Here is a 17,589-nt window from a genome sequence, read left to right as displayed (position 1 = left end):
GATGGGGAAAGTATTTATATTTAAAGATATAAAAAGACAGCAATTAAACACTGAACGTTTCAAAATGTTTTTGAAACATCGTTGGGTTCTTGAGAGGGATGTTAATAGAAATAAAGAACAGAATATCATTTTTGAGCGTGGGTGGGATACTTTGAGTCAGGGTGAGGATTGGAGTTAAACAAAATTAATTAATAAATAATGTCAATAAAGGTCAACTAAAGGGATGTAAATATGTCCCTTTTTTTGTCTGCATAGTAGAATAGATAATTGTGTAAGCGAATGTGTCTAAGTGGATATGTACATGAATGCGCGTGTAGATTTAGACATATGTATATACTGTATGTATATATATATATACATGAGGTTGGTTGTATGTATATGAATATGAACTTATCTCTTGACACTGCACTATTTCAACGGGTAGTACTTTTTTTTTTCTTTTCTTTTTCTTATGTTTCTTTTTTTTGTTTATATATATGTTGTTGCTGCTGCTGACACCCCACTGTCTGTGTGTCACACAGACAGGAAAACACACTATGGCCTCCTTTGCATCAATATCACTCATCACACATAAAGATGATTTATATGCACTTTGGGCATCGTCCAAAACAGTGACGTGACATTACATTACAATCATTACTATCTGTAATGTCCAACCTCCATTATACTAACTAGCTTGCCATTTGCAAATGACTTCATCAGCTAATGTTACGAAGCAAAACGGTCCCAAGTCCTTTACATAGAAATCAGTCCACAGGCTGTTATAGGCAAACGAGAAAGTCGGGGATGGTCTAAATTTTTAAGTTACATTACAATATGTTCACACAATGGCAATACAAATCACATATTTGCTCAAAGTTACAGACTGCAGCTTTAAGTCATCATGAGTCATGCATCAGTGAAACATGTGCTTTGTCTCATCATAAAGTGTTACCAATGTTGATCAGTGGAGCTTAAGAAAAAATTGTTACATGTTTTTCACAATCTTTATTAGTGCGCGAAAGACAGCACAAAATGTATCTCTAATCATACTCATTGTTTTGAAAAACAGCTTCTTAATATGACAAAGACATAATCTGTTATCCAAATGTGGCCCCACCACCAAATATCCAAACAGGATAAAACAGGACTACCATCTCTTTGAAAATCACCTCACATTAAACTACAACTGAATATAAGCTGAGAAACACATACAATGCTGAATATAATATTTAAAGGTCAAACACTTACATAAATGAATAGCTATACCTCTAATTTATACAGTCAAAAATATGTAATTGAGTCTCTAAAATAGGAAACTGAAGAGTGTGTCAATTTCATAATCAACCAATCTGATATCACACTTCATCAAAAACAAGCCAACAGTATTTGCATAGAGCATGTCACCCAGATGCATTTCTCAGTATGGGGATGGTTTGTACTGGTCACACCTGTCTCCAGTCAGGTGACGGTCGCAGACCAGAGAGTACTTGATCTCAACGCCACCTCTCTTGGCATAGCAGGTGAATGTGTGAGTCCCCTGTCTCACGTACTTCGTACATGATCCCAGACGATCGTCTCTGAACACGTCTTCATCCCAGACTTCAATCTTCAGACCTGGATGTGTGTCCACCTTTATTAAAAAAATAAAAAAGCGAACGAGTTAAAGTTAGACCAAAATAATATAAAAACATACGAAATGTTTTGGTGACCTAATATTCATTAAAGGTATCTGTTTTGTTCCACTTGTTCACTTAATGTCCTGTACAGATTACAGTTATTTTGGTTGGTTTTTACAGCTTATCACATCAAAGCACACTATGGATGAATATTCAGGATTTCAAAAAGAGTGTAGAAAGTAAAAAGGTCAACTATATAAATATAAATATAAATATAAATATATATATACTAGGTTGTTGGGAAGGAGGCAAAAATAACGCTCCAAACTTGCGCTAAATTTTAGTGAGGAAAAACTGTCATGGCCATTTTCAAAGGGGTCCCTTGACCTCTGACCTCAATATATGTGAATGAAAATGGGTTCTATGGGTACCCACGATTCTCCCCTTTACAGACATGCCCACTTTATGATAACTACATGCAGTTTGGGGCACGTCATAGTCAAGTCAGCACACTGACACACTGACAGCTGTTGTTGCCTTTTAGCATATTTTTTTTATGCTAAATGCAGTACCTGTGAGGGTTTCTGGACAATATTTGTCATTGTTTTGTGTTGTTAATTGATTTCCAATAGTAAATATATACATGCATTTGCATAAAGCAGCATATTTGCCCACTCCCATGTTGATAAGAGTATTAAAAACTTGACAAATCTCCCTTTAAGGTACATTTTCAATAGATACAAAATATGTGATTAATTTGCGATTATTGCGATTAAAAATTTGAATCGATTGACAGCCCTAGTTACAACACTATGAGTGATTATGACTCCATATCACAGAATACCTGACGGAGGTGTGTAGACTGCCGTGGAGATAAGTGCTGCAGCGGCTGAGTGCGCGCCAGTCCACCGCAGAGACTGGCAGCTGAAATTAAAGGTGAGAACATGTTTAACATGTTAACAATATGTGAGTTTGTTTAAGTTGCTTTGTTAGTAGTTATGTGTAAGTGTGTCTTTGTGCCTTGATGATTTTAATTACTTTCTGTGGCCTGTTGCCTTGAAGAGGGTTGGAGCAGAGCGTACAGGTGCCATTTGGTGTCAGGTAGGTCCTCACGTCGACCACGTAGGATCCTTTACGCTTCAGGGTGACCACGTCAAAGCCCTCCCCAGCCAGGTTGTGGCCCGGTACAAAGGGAGCGGACCGACACTGGCTGTAGTTCGCAGTCCAACAGGAGAGGACAGGGGACGACAGAAAGAGCAGGAGACTCAGGTAGAGAAGGGGTGGGGTTGAAAAAGAGAGCATGGCTGGAGTCAAAGAGACACTGAAATAATTCAGAGAGACAAAGAGAGTAGAAAAGGACATCAGTGAGCATCATTTCAGCTCAATAAAGTTAACAATAACTGCAATTTTTAAACACATTTGTGATTATTTCTGTTCCCTGACACTGTACAGGGATGAGAATGTCAGACGATAAGATGATCAAGGTGTTTTATAGATAAAAAGGGTCGTAGTGTCTACATTTTACAGCTACTATGTGATGTATCTTTGTCTATCCCTCTATTAATTTGCAACATTTTTGACAATATATTTTAATAAAGGTTTTAATGATATAGTAAGCAGAAGTTGAACCTGTGCAGGTGCATGATATTGAAACTGAAATGTAAAAGCTTGAACCGCAGGGTTAATGCTTCTGCAGTTAAGTCAATACAAGGAGTGCACATTTAGGAATGCTGAGGAATCCAGGCGATGCAGCCGCCACAGCTATTTATCATCAGCAACTCCACATGTAACTCAAAAAACAACCAAAACAAGTCTGTAATGCCATTTTTATGCGTGGCTCTCAGCTACACTACACTGTAAACAATTGCTGTTAATTTACAGCAGGATTTCAACAGTATTAACCTGTTATTGCTAAAAACAGTGCTTTACTGTTAATACAAAAGAAAACCTGTTAAATTACGCTCATAGGCCGTTTTTTAACTGAACTATAATGCATTCTTAAAAAACATCACTTTACTGCTGATCAACTGTCTAAAGTATCATCAATAACAGTTTCATGCAGTATTGTTTTAATTCTGGGACCTGATCTGCACATGCGAGGCTTGTACATTGTACATGATTGTAAAATCAGTGAATTAGCTTTATTGCTCTTCACTCACATGTTGTTATGGTTTGCATTCTGTGCTTGTAGCCAGCTAGAGACATGCATTTTGGGAAAAGTGTCAACAAGTCTATTATAGCCTTTTCCCTAACAAGTGCCTTTAATTGTATTTAGTGTGACTGTATGTCTGTAACCTGCTAAGTCTATTCATCTAGGCAAAAAATAATGTTTATTAAAATGTATATAAAAAATACAACCTAAATAGTGCATTAAAACAAATCAGTAAGATAATGGAAAAGAAAGGTGAAAAACAGCTATATAATGTATCTTTAAACAGTAAATTAACTGTAAAATACTGTGAAATTAATAAAAAAAAACAGTTCAAACTGTATTTTTCATTAACAGTACAAAGCTGTAAATTTCAGCGACAGTATAATGATGTTAATTTTAAAGTAACATAAAGGCAACCCTGCTGCCAGTTCTTTACTGTTATTTTACTGGGAAATTCTTAACAGTGTTGTCTTGTAGGAGAATGCCAAAAATCCTTAAATGGTCAGTTCACACATTTAAAAAAATAAATGATTCAAAAAAGAAATAAATCAATAAAAAATATCTAAAAATCTTGACAAATAAAACAAACATCTATTTTGTAATTTGGGTGAAAATACCCATTCAATGTTAATTAATATGCATTATTTATTAAAAACAAGATTACCTGTTCAGGCCTCAGCAGGTTTTCTCAAAAGAGAAGAAGAAGTTCTTCAGTGAGACTCTTTCCAGTGAGGTGGAGATGAGGAGAGCGTGTCAGCCGAGGACGTGGTGACACTGTCGAGTCTGCAGGTAACAGCCCTTTTATACAGCAGATCGTGTGAGGAATCCTGCAAACAGGAGAGTTATTATTCTCAAATAGGAGATCTCGAGACACTGCACGTGGCGTATTTACAAAAACAACTTAAACAACAGGACAAACCAGATCTTCAGGGAAATGGGGCTGCAAAAATCACGCGTTCCCGTAAACCTTTGAATTTGAGTTGACAAGGTCAGAGTTAATCCAGTGAATTGAGATGAGTAAATGCACATATAGATTGACACTTACAGTATGTGGACTTTCCATGCACATACACACTCACACACACACACACACACACACGCTTTTGTCCCTTTTCACTTCAGGTGTCATTCGACCTGTAAAGGTACATTCCCGGTGTTTTTTGTAGTGTACCAGATGACAAGAAATCCCATCATGTAAAAATAATGAGTGTGTTTGTCGGAGTGATGTGATGATGATGGGTGTTTGCAAAAACAAAAGACAAGGTGAGCCATAAAACTAATTTGTGGGGCTGTCAATCAGTTCAAATATTTAATCGCAAGTTAATCGCACATTTCTTATCTGTTCAAAATGTAAGTTAAAGGGAGATTTGTCAAGTATTTAATACTAATAATATGCTTTCTTTTTGCAAATATATGTATATATTTATTATTGGACATCAATTAATAACACGAAACAATGACTAATATTGTCCAGAAACCCTCACAGGTACTGCATTTAGCATAAAAAATATGCTCAAATCATAACATAACAAACTGCAGCCCAACAGGCAACAACAGCTGTCAGTGTGTCAGTGTGTTGACTTGACTATGACTTGCCCAAAACTGCATGTGATTATCATAAAGTGGGCATGTCTGTAAAGGGGAGACTCGTGGGTACCCATAGAACCCATTTTCATTCACATATCTGGAGGTCAGAGGTCAAGGGACCTCTTTGAAAATGGCCAAGCCAGTTTTTCCTCACTAAAATTTAACGCAAGTTTGTAGGGTTATTTCGCCTCCTTCACGACAAGCTAGTATGTGCTGCCTGTGTGAAAATGAACAACGTGGAGCATCTTGTGTAGTTATACTTTAGTTTAGGTTTCACAAATAATGAAATACTTAATCTTTTGGCACCTCTGCACCACATTATCATCAGTATCAGGATCTTGAAAAGATTGTGCAAGACACTGCGTTTACTCCGAAGAAAGAACCAAATGGAACTGGGGGAAATTGCCTCTTTTGTGGAGGAGGAAATTACATTTTTCCTCGATAAGTTATGACTTTATTCTTGTAATATTACGACTTTTTTCCTCGATAAGTTATGACTTTATTCTTGTAATATTACGACTTTTTTTCTCATAAAGTTATGACTTTATTCTTGTAATATTACGACTTTTTTCCTCGATAAGTTATGACTTTATTCTTGTAATATTACGACTTTTTTCTCGTAATATTATGACTTTATGCTTGAAATCTCTGATTTTTTCCCCCTCAATGTGGCCCTAATACTCCGTCGTAGATAGGGGAGTGGTACAACAGAAATAGCAGGAGTCTCAGGTAGAGAAGGGGTGAGGTTGAAAAGGAGAGTATGGCTGGAGTCAAAGAAAACAATTAAATATTTCAGAGAGAGACAAAGCGAGTAGAATAGAACGGTATCATTTCAGTTGTAGATGAGTATCAGTGAACTGCAGATGTTTGCAACCAGGGCTTTATGTTCCTGGCATTGCCACACCTCGTCAACTATACATCTGCACACTACTTATATTGCTGTTATCTCATGTTGGGAGTTTGAATTGTTCTAGTAGCTATTAGCTCTGGGTAAACAGAGTATTAAAATAAATGGATCACAACCTTTGTTTTAAAGCTACCACCACAGTGGAAATAATTGTAGCACCTTTGTGGACTGTAACACATTTAACCCAGTAGTTGTGGTTGAATTATGCTCACTTGAATATTATTGACCATACATCACAATAAAATTTGTATCCTCAATTTCTGATGTTAATTCCTTTGGAACCACATAATGCAAGAATATTGTATCAGAACTCAAACCACGCTCTCAGTCTACTGCACGTGCCAAATTTACAAAAACAACTTAAACAACAGGACAAACCAGATCTTCAGGGAGATGGGGCTGCAAAAATCACGCTTTCCCGTAAACCTTTGAATTTGAGTTGACAAGGTCAGAGTTAATCCAGTGAATTGAGATGAGTAATTGCACATAGCGATTGACATTTACAGTATGTGGACTTTCAAGACAGCATCAGAACTCAAACCATGCTCTCAGTCTACTGTATGATGCATCTTAAGGTGTTTAAGTCTTTTGAAATTAATTCTCAGTCTGATTTATTAAAGATGGTTGTGGGCATCTTCCTGTAACATTTTAAAAATAGTTTTCTATCTGTTCAAAATGCCCAAAAAGTTGATTTCACTGCTCCTCTTCTAGTCATCAAAATCAGAACCAGCAAGAAAAACAGCCTTTTTTTTTTTTCTTTGATTGGAAATAAACGGAGGAGGGAGCTTTTTATCTTTTATCTTAATGGCGCTTATGAGGAAATAAAAGGAAAGAAGGGTGTAGCAAATCACAGGAGAAAAGGATTGTAAAAGCTGAGCAGGGAATGGCCCTCATGTCGAAATGTACCTAATAGAGTAAATTTCTCTATGTTAAAACAACACAGAAGAGAAATGTGCTTGGAAGAATTTGACAAAAGAAAAATGCCAACAACAGAAATCATTAGTTTTCATAGGTTTTATTGGCATGAGAAAGGACATAAAAATGTCATTAGAAAGATTTTAACCGTAACCGTAAAGGCTTAATCTGCGATTCAAATGTAAACCAAAGGATAGTCCTACTCTATCACTCCCAAATTGTCTTATAATAAACAGTTTAACAGTAACCAAACACCGAATCTAAATTATTAAAGTCAGAAATATTAGTCAAAACTGAAACCTATTTTTTCAATCACGATCAGTTTTCTTTTATAACACTTAAGTTTCATAAATTCGTAAATGTACCTCTAATTGATTTCAAATGTTTTCCCTTTGATTGTGTTAAATGACAACCTAAAAAAAGTGATCAACAGATGTGATATCACGATGAAAGGAAAGAAAGCGGCAAACCCACAATGTGTTTCTTAGTATGGAGATGGTTTGTACTTGTTGCACTTGTTTCCAGTGAGGTGACGGTCGCAGGTCAGAGTGTACTTGAATATGAAGGACCCTCTCCTGGTGGAGCATCTCTGATGGTGTGTCCCCCGGCGCACACTGATCGTACATTGTCCCAAAAGGTCATCCCTGCCTGGGTCCCTGTCCCAGACCTCGACCTTCAAAGTTGCGCGTGTGTTCGCCTTCAGAAAAATTTGAAATAAAAATGTAATCAGAATAATGTAAAAATGAAACAAACATATACCCTTAAAGTATCAAATTTGTCAACACTATCTTTATGCATTTCTACAAGTCATGTCAAGTCAAACTTTATTTATAGAGCACATTTAAAAACAACTGCAGTTGACCAAAGTGCTGAACATAATACAAATTAATACAAAGCAAGCAACAATAAGAACAGGGTAAAAACAATAAAGATAATGTGCACATAAAAGCAGTAAAAGAGTTGATGAACAGAAGATAAACTTAATGAAATGCCAGCGAGAAGAGGTGAGTCTTCAGCAGTGACTTAAATGATTCTGTGGTCTGAGCTGTTCTAATATGAAAAGGTAAGCTGTTCCAGAGATTAGGGGCGGCCACCGCAAAGGCTCGGTCGCCTCTGTTTTTGAGTCTAGTTCTGGGGACATCCAGGAGCATCTGATTGGTTGACCTCAGTGCTCTAACTGGAGTATGAAGGTGCAATAGTTCTGCTAGATAAGGTGGTGCCAGCCCATTTAAAACCTCAACAACAAGTAATAAAATCTTAAAATCAATCCTGACAGGAAGTCAGTGGAGGGAGGCCAGAACTGGTGATATGTGATCACGTTTTCTTTTTCCAGTCAGAAGGCGAGCAGCTGCATTTTGAAATAACTGCAGACGGCGAAGAGACGACTGTTCTAAACCCACATACAAAGAATTACAGTAGTCTTACCGAGAGGTAATAAAAGCATGGGTAACTATCTCGAGAGCCCTGCATGACAGATAGGCCTTTACCTTTGCTAAGAGTCTTAACTGGAAAAAGCTGTTTCTTTTTTCAACTGAGCTAATTTGTTTATCAAATTTGAAGGCGCTGTAAAAAGAAAAACACTTTTTAACAAAAGGTAATTTTGGTGAAGCCAAAGGGCTAAGAATACCAACGGAGTCATCTAATAGGTCAAGTCGACCAAACGTAATGATCTCAGTCTTATTTTCATTAAGATTTAGAAAGTTTAGATCAATCCAAGTTCTGATATCATTTAAACAGTTCAACAGAGGCTGCAATGAATCATCACTATTTGTTTTTCAGCATCATCATCAGCAAAACAATGGAAAGAGATATTGTGTATCTCAAAAATGGACCCCAAGGGCAGCATATACAATGAAAAAAGGATAGGGCCCGAAATGTAGCAAAAGAACGAAGTGCTTGTAGAAACATAAAAGCTCCTATGGTTATTACCTCGTAAGAAAATCAAGACTAAGAAGATTTACTGACCTTGCCGAGATTAAAACGAGCATTCCAGTGAGGGCGGTTTGACCTGATCACACCAGTCCTGCGGTGGAAATGACTGAACCACATCTTAGCATACCTGTGAATTAGATAACAAATTAATTCATATTTGCCTTTGATGAATCATGATCACAGTGCCCCCTATGTCAACACCTCTGTTCCCCTTTCTCTACTTACGCGTCAGTCTTGCCAACTCTATCTCCTTTCAGACCCCGGGCTCGGAGGATGGTCACAACCATGTTTCCCCAAAAGGCCTGTTTAGGACAGCAGTTGATGCCACATTGCGGTTTGACTATCTTCTTGACGGCGTTTTCATTCACGTACGCCTCAATGGCAGCCTTCATTGCTATCTTTTGTGCCTCGCATGACACCAGCTCGTACATTGGTCTTAGGGAATATTGAACAATATCAGGGTGATCCTTGAGGGTCGACAGCCACCTTTGGTAGCCCTTGAAGTCTTGACGGGTGAAAGAAAACTCACCGACCCAACCTCTGCCTCCTATCACCTCTGTATAATGGTCGTAGAGACTGGACCTGGACGAAGTGGAGAAGTCCCGGTTCTGTAGGACTTTTCTGCAAGACCGGAGTTTATTAGATGATGTCAACTTCCCCAAGCCAAAAGAGAAACCCAGCGTTAAGCAGGAGTGCACCTAGAGAACAGGAGGGAAAAGAAGATGTTATTTATGGTGCTCTATGTATATTACTGTGTTTCAGTGCTTCTTCTAAAAAGATGGTCTGGGTATATACGTATATATGTACTGTATGTAGAAAAATGTTGATGTAGCTTACTCATGTTTTTTATTTAAAATGAATACGTAATAATAGACTGTGTCCAGAAACATATGTCACGTGTACCTGTTGTGCGGAAAATCCATTCAGTGAAGACAAACAGGTACGTGTAGCTGTGAATCTCCTGAGTTCCCCCCCAAGTCGAACCTGAAATAAAGTACAATGTTGTTGAGACAAAAAAAGTGTCATTTATTCCTGTGAACTAAGAAAAAAATAGAATTACCGCCTCGCGGTTGTATGCCTCCACCAACTAGTCAAGTTGTAGTTTACATCCATGTCTGTCCAAAATGTCATCATTTGATCATTTTATCCTGTTAGACATTTGTCTGATAATTAGTGTATGAAATCTTGAGTTATGGCCAAAAATGTGTTTTGTGAGGTCACAGTGACCTTTGATCACCATAATCAGTTCATCCTTGAGTCCAAGTGGACGTTTATGTGAAATTTTAAGAAATTCCCTCAAGGCTTTCCTGACTTATCACGAGAATGGTGCAGACGGAGGTCACAGTGACTTTGACCTTTGACCTTAGACCACCAAATTCTAATCAGTTCATCCTTGAGTCCAAGTGAATGATTGTGCCAATATTGAAAAAATGCCCTCCAGGTGTTCCTGAGAAAGGTATAGACAGACAGATGTACGGATGGACAAACAACCCAAAAACATAATTGCTCTGGCCACGGCTGCCGCTGGCGCGGAGGCATAAAAATGTGGTAAAGAGTGTGTGTGTTTTGACCTGGCGGATATAATGTGTGCCGTAGATAGATATGAGCCGTCTGAACTGGGCCTTGGTGGAGCGGCTGTAGGAATAGGGCAGTCTCTCCAAATCCCTGCGGAACTCCCTGCTGAGGCGCGGTCTTTTCGACAAACGGTACCTAAACACAAAAGGACAGACTGGTTAATTTACTGTGAATGAAAACTTAGTTGAAAAATCTGAGGCGATGTCACCCTACCTGTAATGGCTGCAGGTCACCCTGTGAGTGCTAAAGGAGTAGCTGTCCTTTCTGGTCCTGGATGAAGCAAATCTATACACAGAGGACCGAGTTCCCGCCAGTTGTATATTCAGCTTCTTCTTAAAACTGAAGCCGATCTGTTAGAAACAAGATGATAGTTCACCACATTACCATAACATTTAAAATAAACACAACTGGTACTGAAGTAATGCGAATACTTTTATATTGTAATGAGGGGTGAAATTATTATCAACCTAATATCCTAAAGCACCGAGGGGCTATAATAGGTTCAACAATTACCTTTAGATACGAAAGCTCGTAATTATGCATCTTATTTAAGTAGCAGGGTGCTCCTCTGCTCTAACGAACGCTGTAGAATAAGAATAACCTTCTCTCATGTGCTGTTTTCAGCTGATTATGCTCACAATATATGTCTACATATCAGTTACAATACAGTAATAATATTACAAAATGTATGTTTCTCTTCAACATTATCTATGAAATGTTTCTTACCTTCCAACCTGAAGTGAACAGGGAGGTGTATCTGCTCACCAGTGAGCTGTGGACACAATTTACAGGACATAAATGATAAAATCTCTCCAATTTCATAAGACCATAAAATACTGAGATGATTTGTCCACTAATTTTCTGTAATCTAAGCTCTCTAAACACACATACATTTCTCCACATGTTGAAGCATGTGCAAGGGGCTGTAGTAAGAGAAATAGTTGGAGGGTGGTGGTGTCTTTTTATTGCCCTTCCAAAACCAAAACCAAAAAAAAGACCAAATGTAATGAATGGATTATTAAACAGTGTATTCGTCTGTTCCAAAATAGGCTGCAAACTTTAGCATGCCTGGCTAACTAACTTACCTACAGTGGTAACCTAGCGTTATTTCCAAGCCCAAGAAGCATTTCATGCATCATTATTATACGAGGTTACAAGTTATGTTAAAAAAAAAGAAAGAGGATGTACACAATAGCACATACACTGACATTTATTTCCACACTTTGTGGAAACTAGCTGGTCCTGGATCCTACTTTATCAGCTCTGTCCCGCTCTGTTAGATTTAGGGGAAGTTTACACACAGCAACCCCATCAAAATGATCCAATAGCATTACAAACACGTTAGTCCACATCATAGGTATATAATATATCATGTAATATCGCCATCAAGTGCATATTTATGACTTTTATAAAGTTCTCGTTATGAAATAAGTTAGTTTGAAACTGAGAATTTTGCCAGAGACAGCATTTTCAACCTTAATTAGCGAGTCAGCTACAGCAGATAAAATCTGCAGCCATAGTGGTCATTTTCAGCAAAAAATTATAAACCTGTTTTTGTCTACGTCTGCCTGAAATCAAGGATATATGGTTTAAAACAATACTATGAATTTTTGTTTGTAAACTGCACATGTGCAGCAACAGTAACTGAGGAAGCCCAAAGAGGTCCAGCTACAGGGAATCAAGGTGGTATTTATGCTTATAATGATGTAGAATACCTGACAGAGGACTCTCGACTCTGTTGGCTCCGATGACTACAGCGGCTGAATGAGCGCCAGTCCACCACAGAGAGAGGCAGCTGAAAATAAATTAGATTAGATTCAACTTTATTGTCATTGCACTGAGACAAATGCAGTTCAGCATCTAACCAGTAGTGCAAAAAGCAGTAAAGTGAGGCGTTTCCAGAGTATAACAGAGTGAACAGTAATATATAGAATAAATATAGAATGTGGAATAAATGGTAAGAAGAAAATATGAATATGCTAGACAGTGCAGGTATGAGGAAACAAGCGTGAATTCGCAATAGTTGCGACCACGTACGTGCATGCATCCTTTCGCACATACACACACAACCTCACAAACACTTGACCTCCATGGCAAATTTCAGCCTTATGGGTAGAAAGTTGCAGGGTGTTATAGGGTGCGCACAGCTTTGTGGACCATGACTAGATTGTTGTGGTTTAAGTATAGGGGGCCGGGCTGACTCACACCACTGAAACAGGAAATCTCTGCGGGGTGCAATGTTGTCTCCCTTAAGAGTCTACGACAAACGGTTCATGAGTTTGGCCAAAGCATCAACCTCCGAAGCTGAAAAATGAAGCCAATTGAAAATTGCAAAAAAATTGCAGTTCCTCAAATGGCCACTTGAGGCTGGTTCCAAAAGCGAGTCAATTCTACAGGTTCAATCCCCACAGACCTTCATGTAAAAATAAAATTAAATAGAATAAAATGCCCATCTTTACATGTTTACAGCCTGGTACAAAATAATGACTGTACGTGGGTTGCATTTCTACATGACTCACCTGTTTAAATCATATAGAGTACTCCATGGATGACGTATTCTTGTAGGCCAACTAGGAAGTTAGCATTGCCCTGGTTCCCTCAACTAGCAATTGAGACCATAAACTCATGTTTACAATGTTTACTGAGGTAATAAATCAAGTGAGAAGTAGGGTCATTTTCTCATAGACTTCTGTACAATCAGACTTCTTTTTGCAACCAGACGAGTTGCTCCCTGCACGATATTAGAAAGAATGCAAGTTTAAGGCACTTCAGCATTGGCTTCACAGCCCACTGGTTTAATACAGTCCATGGTTTGATCATAGTATGTGAATCCAGTTAGAAGTTATCCGCCTTTTTGTTATAGGCCACTCTCACTGCCACAGCCCCTTTTTGCCAATTGGCATGAACACAGACACACACTTTCACACCCACACACTTGACCCCCATGTCAAATTTCAACCTCCTAGGGCGAAAGGGTGGGGACATTTTTGTGGACCGGCCAACAGAAAATAGCTGAAAATAAATATAGTGCAGGTGTAGGTGCAAGAAATGCTAATAGTAAGAAATTATATACAGAATAAACAGCTGGTATGATATGAATACGGTGTATACACTATAAATCTGATATGTACAGTATAGACAGTAATATCAATTCTCTATAAAACAGTAGTATAAAACGTATGGCTATGGGAGAGTGCATATAGTGCAAAGAGCGGTGAGGGTGACACAGCTCTAGTGCATAAAGACGAGAAGACGATGGTTGTGCTTGTTTAAGTGTCTAAGTTGCTGCTGAAAGTTTGTCTTTGTGCTTTTCTGATTTGAATTACTTTCTGCAGCTTGTTGCCTTGAAGAGGGTTAACGCAGAGTTTACAGGTGCCTCTTCTGTTCAGGTAGGTCTTCACGTCGACCAAGTAGGCTCCTTTTCGCTTCAGGGTGACCACGTCAAAGCCCTCCCCCGCCAGGTTGTGGCCCGGTACAAAGGGAGCGGCACGACACTGCCTGCGGTTCCCAGTCCGGCAGGAGAGGACAGTGGACGACAGAAAGAGCAGGAGACTCAGGTAGAGAAGGGGTGGGGTTGAAGAGGAGAACATGGCTGGAGTCAAAGAGACACTGAAGTATTTCAGAGAGACAGAGAGAGTAGAAAAGGACATCAGTGAGCATCATTTCAGCTGTAATGTAATTATCAATGAAGTTAACATGAACTGCAACGCAGACAGACTTTGCGATTCTTTCAATTTGAACTTCCAAGTTTTCATCTGATGTATCTATTATGTATTTAGCATGCTATTTTACCTTGATGTGACTGTGAGACGGCCTATTAACTTATTTTATACCTTTGAGTCATTTTTCTAACCCTCAAATTATTTGCATACTTTTTGATAACATATTCTTAAAGCAGCAGTAGGCCACATTGGAGCAAAGATGATTACGCTATTTTTATAAAACGGTATAAACGCTATATCCTGACAGTAGTGCTCCTAATGGCATCTGCAAGATTTCACAGACCGTAGAAAAACAACCAATCAGAGCCGAGCTGGAGCCTACCGTCTCTGAACAGCTGTCATCACTCGCAAACTCTGATTAAACGGTCAAACTAGGCAGCGCTGATCAAATATGAATCAATACTCAGTTACTGTATTTCTCAGCTCAGAGGTTTTCAGAAACATCTTGTAGTGCACTGTTTAGCTGTAAACTGAGAAAGTACGAGTGATTGACAGCTGGCTCCGTTGAATGAACAGCCAATAGGAACGCTTCTCTCTCTGAAATGACCTGTGATTGGTCAAAGTCTCCCGTCACGGGCTAGATTTGTTAAAGCCTGAAAACAGAGCCATGAGGAGGTGCAGCAGTCTAGTCTTCTCTCAGAACACTTGAATTACAATATGCTGAAAGGTTATTATGGAATTTTTGCCCAATGATGCGAAAACATTCATCCTACTGCAGGTTTAAAAAGTCCTATTTCTGACACGTCTTCGGCGGCCCTGGCATAACATTTAATAGTACATACAAAAGTCAAACCTATGCTACGATGAGGCAGAGCGGCTGCAACACATTACATTACATTCATTTAGCTGACGCTTTTATCCAAGTGTGGTACATGTGGGTACAACAATAAAAACGGCAAGACATATGATAATGATGAAATGTAAAAGCTTGATCAGCAAGGTTAATGGTCTTGCTGTTATGCCAGTATAATAGGTGCAGCAGTAAGGAATGATGGTGATTCAGCCTCAGCTGTTTTTCTTCACACGCATTGTAGTAATTAGAATTTTAATTTGCCTTGTATTTTTCCATTGCAATCTATTGTTGTTTAATTGCTTTTGTTGATACAATTTTACTCACAGTTCACTCTAACTTGTACAGCTCTTTAACTCCAGTAAAACATGCAATAAAAATAAACTTGACTTGCATAGAAATTGGCAATACCACTGTAATGTGTGGCTCTGGGAAGGCATTATTTTAACAACGAAAACAAAAGTCCCCACTTATCACTAGCCATGTCTAACCATTTAGATCACTGTTGTCTTATTTGCAATGGGTTTGAGATTACCACTGCCATCCCAATGCAGGGATTTTAAATGGAATATTATATATGTGGCACTAAAAACATCAAAATATGACATTGGATTAACAAAACAGCAACGTTTTTTATGATATTTGACGTGATTTTTCAACTTCAAAGTATTTTTAGTTGATGTTAAAAATCTCAGCTGTCTTCATATCAGAAGAAACGGAGGAAAGAATAAAACAATAAAAAATAAAAAACGCCACTAGTGGTGAGATTTTGTCATCCTGACCCTTTAAATATTCAGTCTGTCAACAATTTTTCTTCTAAAATCAAAAAGCAAAAAATGATATTACCTCTTCAGGTCTCAGCAGATGAGTGTGCGTCAGTCCGGGATGCGGTGAGACTGTAAAGAGGGAACAGCAACGGAGTGAATTTATACTTATAGCAGTTACCTAACAGGTCAGATAGTGACATCATTGAACAAACAATTAAAGGACAAACCTCACAGCTGCAGTTGGATTTGTTCCAACGAGCTTGATCAACAACATTTTTAATAATTATCAGGAACCAGGAAATTATCGTATTTACCGGTGACGTTTCCTGGTGTCACGATGATGCCCGACTTCGCGGAAGAAATCGTCCTCCGCTGGTTGTCTGACGGTTCTGGCCTCCACGTCGTCCATTAATTACTGATAATGGATGCCTCAAAGGGCATTATCACACTTTTACCATGATCATTTGCCAAAGAAAATAAAAATTAAGACCATTAATATATATTTTTTTATATTTATATATACAATCCATTCACTCCGTTTCCCTGGTAACCCTGAGGACTTGTTAATACCTAGAAAAATAATTACCATCCCATAAGGCTCTTATGTATGTATGCATGTATGTATGTATGAATGTATGTATGCATGCATGCATGTATATATTAGGGCTGTCAAAGTTCATTTTAACGCCACAATTTTTTTTAATGCATTAACACAACTTGTTTTTTTTAGGTTGTAGCAGGCTCAGTTTTAAAGCTTTAAACTCGTGCTAAATTTTGGTGAGAAAAAACTGTCATGGCCATTTTCAAAGTGGTCCCTTGACTTCTGACCTCAAGATATGTGAATGAAAATGGGTTTTATGGGTACCCACCGGTCTCCCCTTTACAGAAATGCCCACTTTATGATAATCACATTCAGTTTGGGGCAAGTCATAGTCAAGTCAGCACACTGACACACTGACAGCTGTTGTTGCCTGTTGGGCTGCAGTTTGCCATGTTATGATAATTGATTTCCAATAATAATTATATACATTTGCATAAAGCAGCATATTTGCCCACTCCCATGTTGATAAGAGTATTAAATACTTGGCAAATCTCCCTTTAAGGTACATTTTGAACAGATGATGAAAATGTGTGATTAATCGCAATTAACCATGGTGCACAAAATAGTAACAACATCAGAAAAGACTTTTTCCCCCAAAATGTATCGCTCTTCATATCAGGAATAGCAATATCTTCTCACCAAAAACAAACTATATTATGCAACTTGTTTTACATTCGTTCATACTGTTAAACATTTACAAGAGCTTCCACAACTTGGCCTGCATCTGGTGCTGAGAACAGACGCCGGCCAAAAGCTCTAAAAAGAGTTCAACAACACTGTGACCGGCTCGCTGTACATTATCCCTTACATAGAAGTGAACCCAATGTGAGAGTCATAAGAGTGACTTTCTCTGATGGTTTCACTTCCTCCACGGTTATCTCCTCATCTGTAGTTGACAACTACAGTGCCGTGAAAAAGTATTTGCCCCCTTCCTGATTTCTTATTTTTTTGCATATTTGTCACACTTAAATGTTTCAGATCCTCAAATAAATTTGAATATTAGACAAAGATAACCCAAGTCAACACAAAATGCAGTTTTTAAA

General features: G+C 38.3%; 2 protein-coding genes across 2 annotated transcripts; both read right to left on the bottom strand.

Moving 5' to 3' along the window:
• Positions 1-785: 785 nt before the first annotated feature.
• LOC119484913 (perforin-1-like) lies at positions 786-16,386 on the bottom strand. Its single transcript, XM_037764094.1, has 11 exons — positions 16,260-16,386; positions 16,025-16,074; positions 13,975-14,275; positions 12,382-12,461; positions 11,393-11,438; positions 10,880-11,016; positions 10,663-10,801; positions 9,995-10,075; positions 9,317-9,789; positions 9,125-9,218; positions 786-1,612 (listed from the first exon to the last, which is right to left on the bottom strand). Exons 3-11 carry the CDS (start codon positions 14,254-14,256, stop codon positions 1,400-1,402), a joined length of 1,545 nt encoding a protein of 514 aa, XP_037620022.1. The 5' UTR covers positions 14,257-14,275; positions 16,025-16,074; positions 16,260-16,386; the 3' UTR covers positions 786-1,399.
• LOC119483157 (perforin-1-like) lies at positions 2,377-3,272 on the bottom strand. The gene is made up of 2 exons (XM_037761245.1): positions 2,637-3,272; positions 2,377-2,522 (listed from the first exon to the last, which is right to left on the bottom strand). Exons 1-2 carry the CDS (start codon positions 2,958-2,960, stop codon positions 2,409-2,411), a joined length of 438 nt encoding a protein of 145 aa, XP_037617173.1. The 5' UTR covers positions 2,961-3,272; the 3' UTR covers positions 2,377-2,408.
• Positions 16,387-17,589: the final 1,203 nt, after the last annotated feature.

The sequence above is a fragment of the Sebastes umbrosus genome, chromosome 3, assembly GCF_015220745.1.
Source record: "Sebastes umbrosus isolate fSebUmb1 chromosome 3, fSebUmb1.pri, whole genome shotgun sequence".
Classification (NCBI taxonomy): domain Eukaryota; kingdom Metazoa; phylum Chordata; class Actinopteri; order Perciformes; family Sebastidae; genus Sebastes; species Sebastes umbrosus.
This window is presented reverse-complemented; position numbering and strand designations above follow the sequence as displayed.

What these genes read in the sequence shown, in the direction of transcription:
- LOC119483157 (XM_037761245.1), bottom strand. Translation starts at nt 2,960, where the DNA reads ATGTCCTTTTCTACTCTCTTTGTCTCTCTGAATTATTTCAGTGTCTCT. An exon ending in AAGGCAACAGGCCACAGAAA is followed by an intron (nt 2,523 to 2,636) that starts GTAATTAAAATC and finishes CTTTAATTTCAG; the next exon opens with CTGCCAGTCTCTGCGGTGGA.
- LOC119484913 (XM_037764094.1), bottom strand. Translation starts at nt 14,256, where the DNA reads ATGTTCTCCTCTTCAACCCCACCCCTTCTCTACCTGAGTCTCCTGCTC. An exon ending in GTGACCTGCAGCCATTACAG is followed by an intron (nt 10,802 to 10,879) that starts GTAGGGTGACAT and finishes TTTTGTGTTTAG; the next exon opens with GTACCGTTTGTCGAAAAGAC. An exon ending in ATGGATTTTCCGCACAACAG is followed by an intron (nt 9,790 to 9,994) that starts GTACACGTGACA and finishes CCTGTTCTCTAG; the next exon opens with GTGCACTCCTGCTTAACGCT.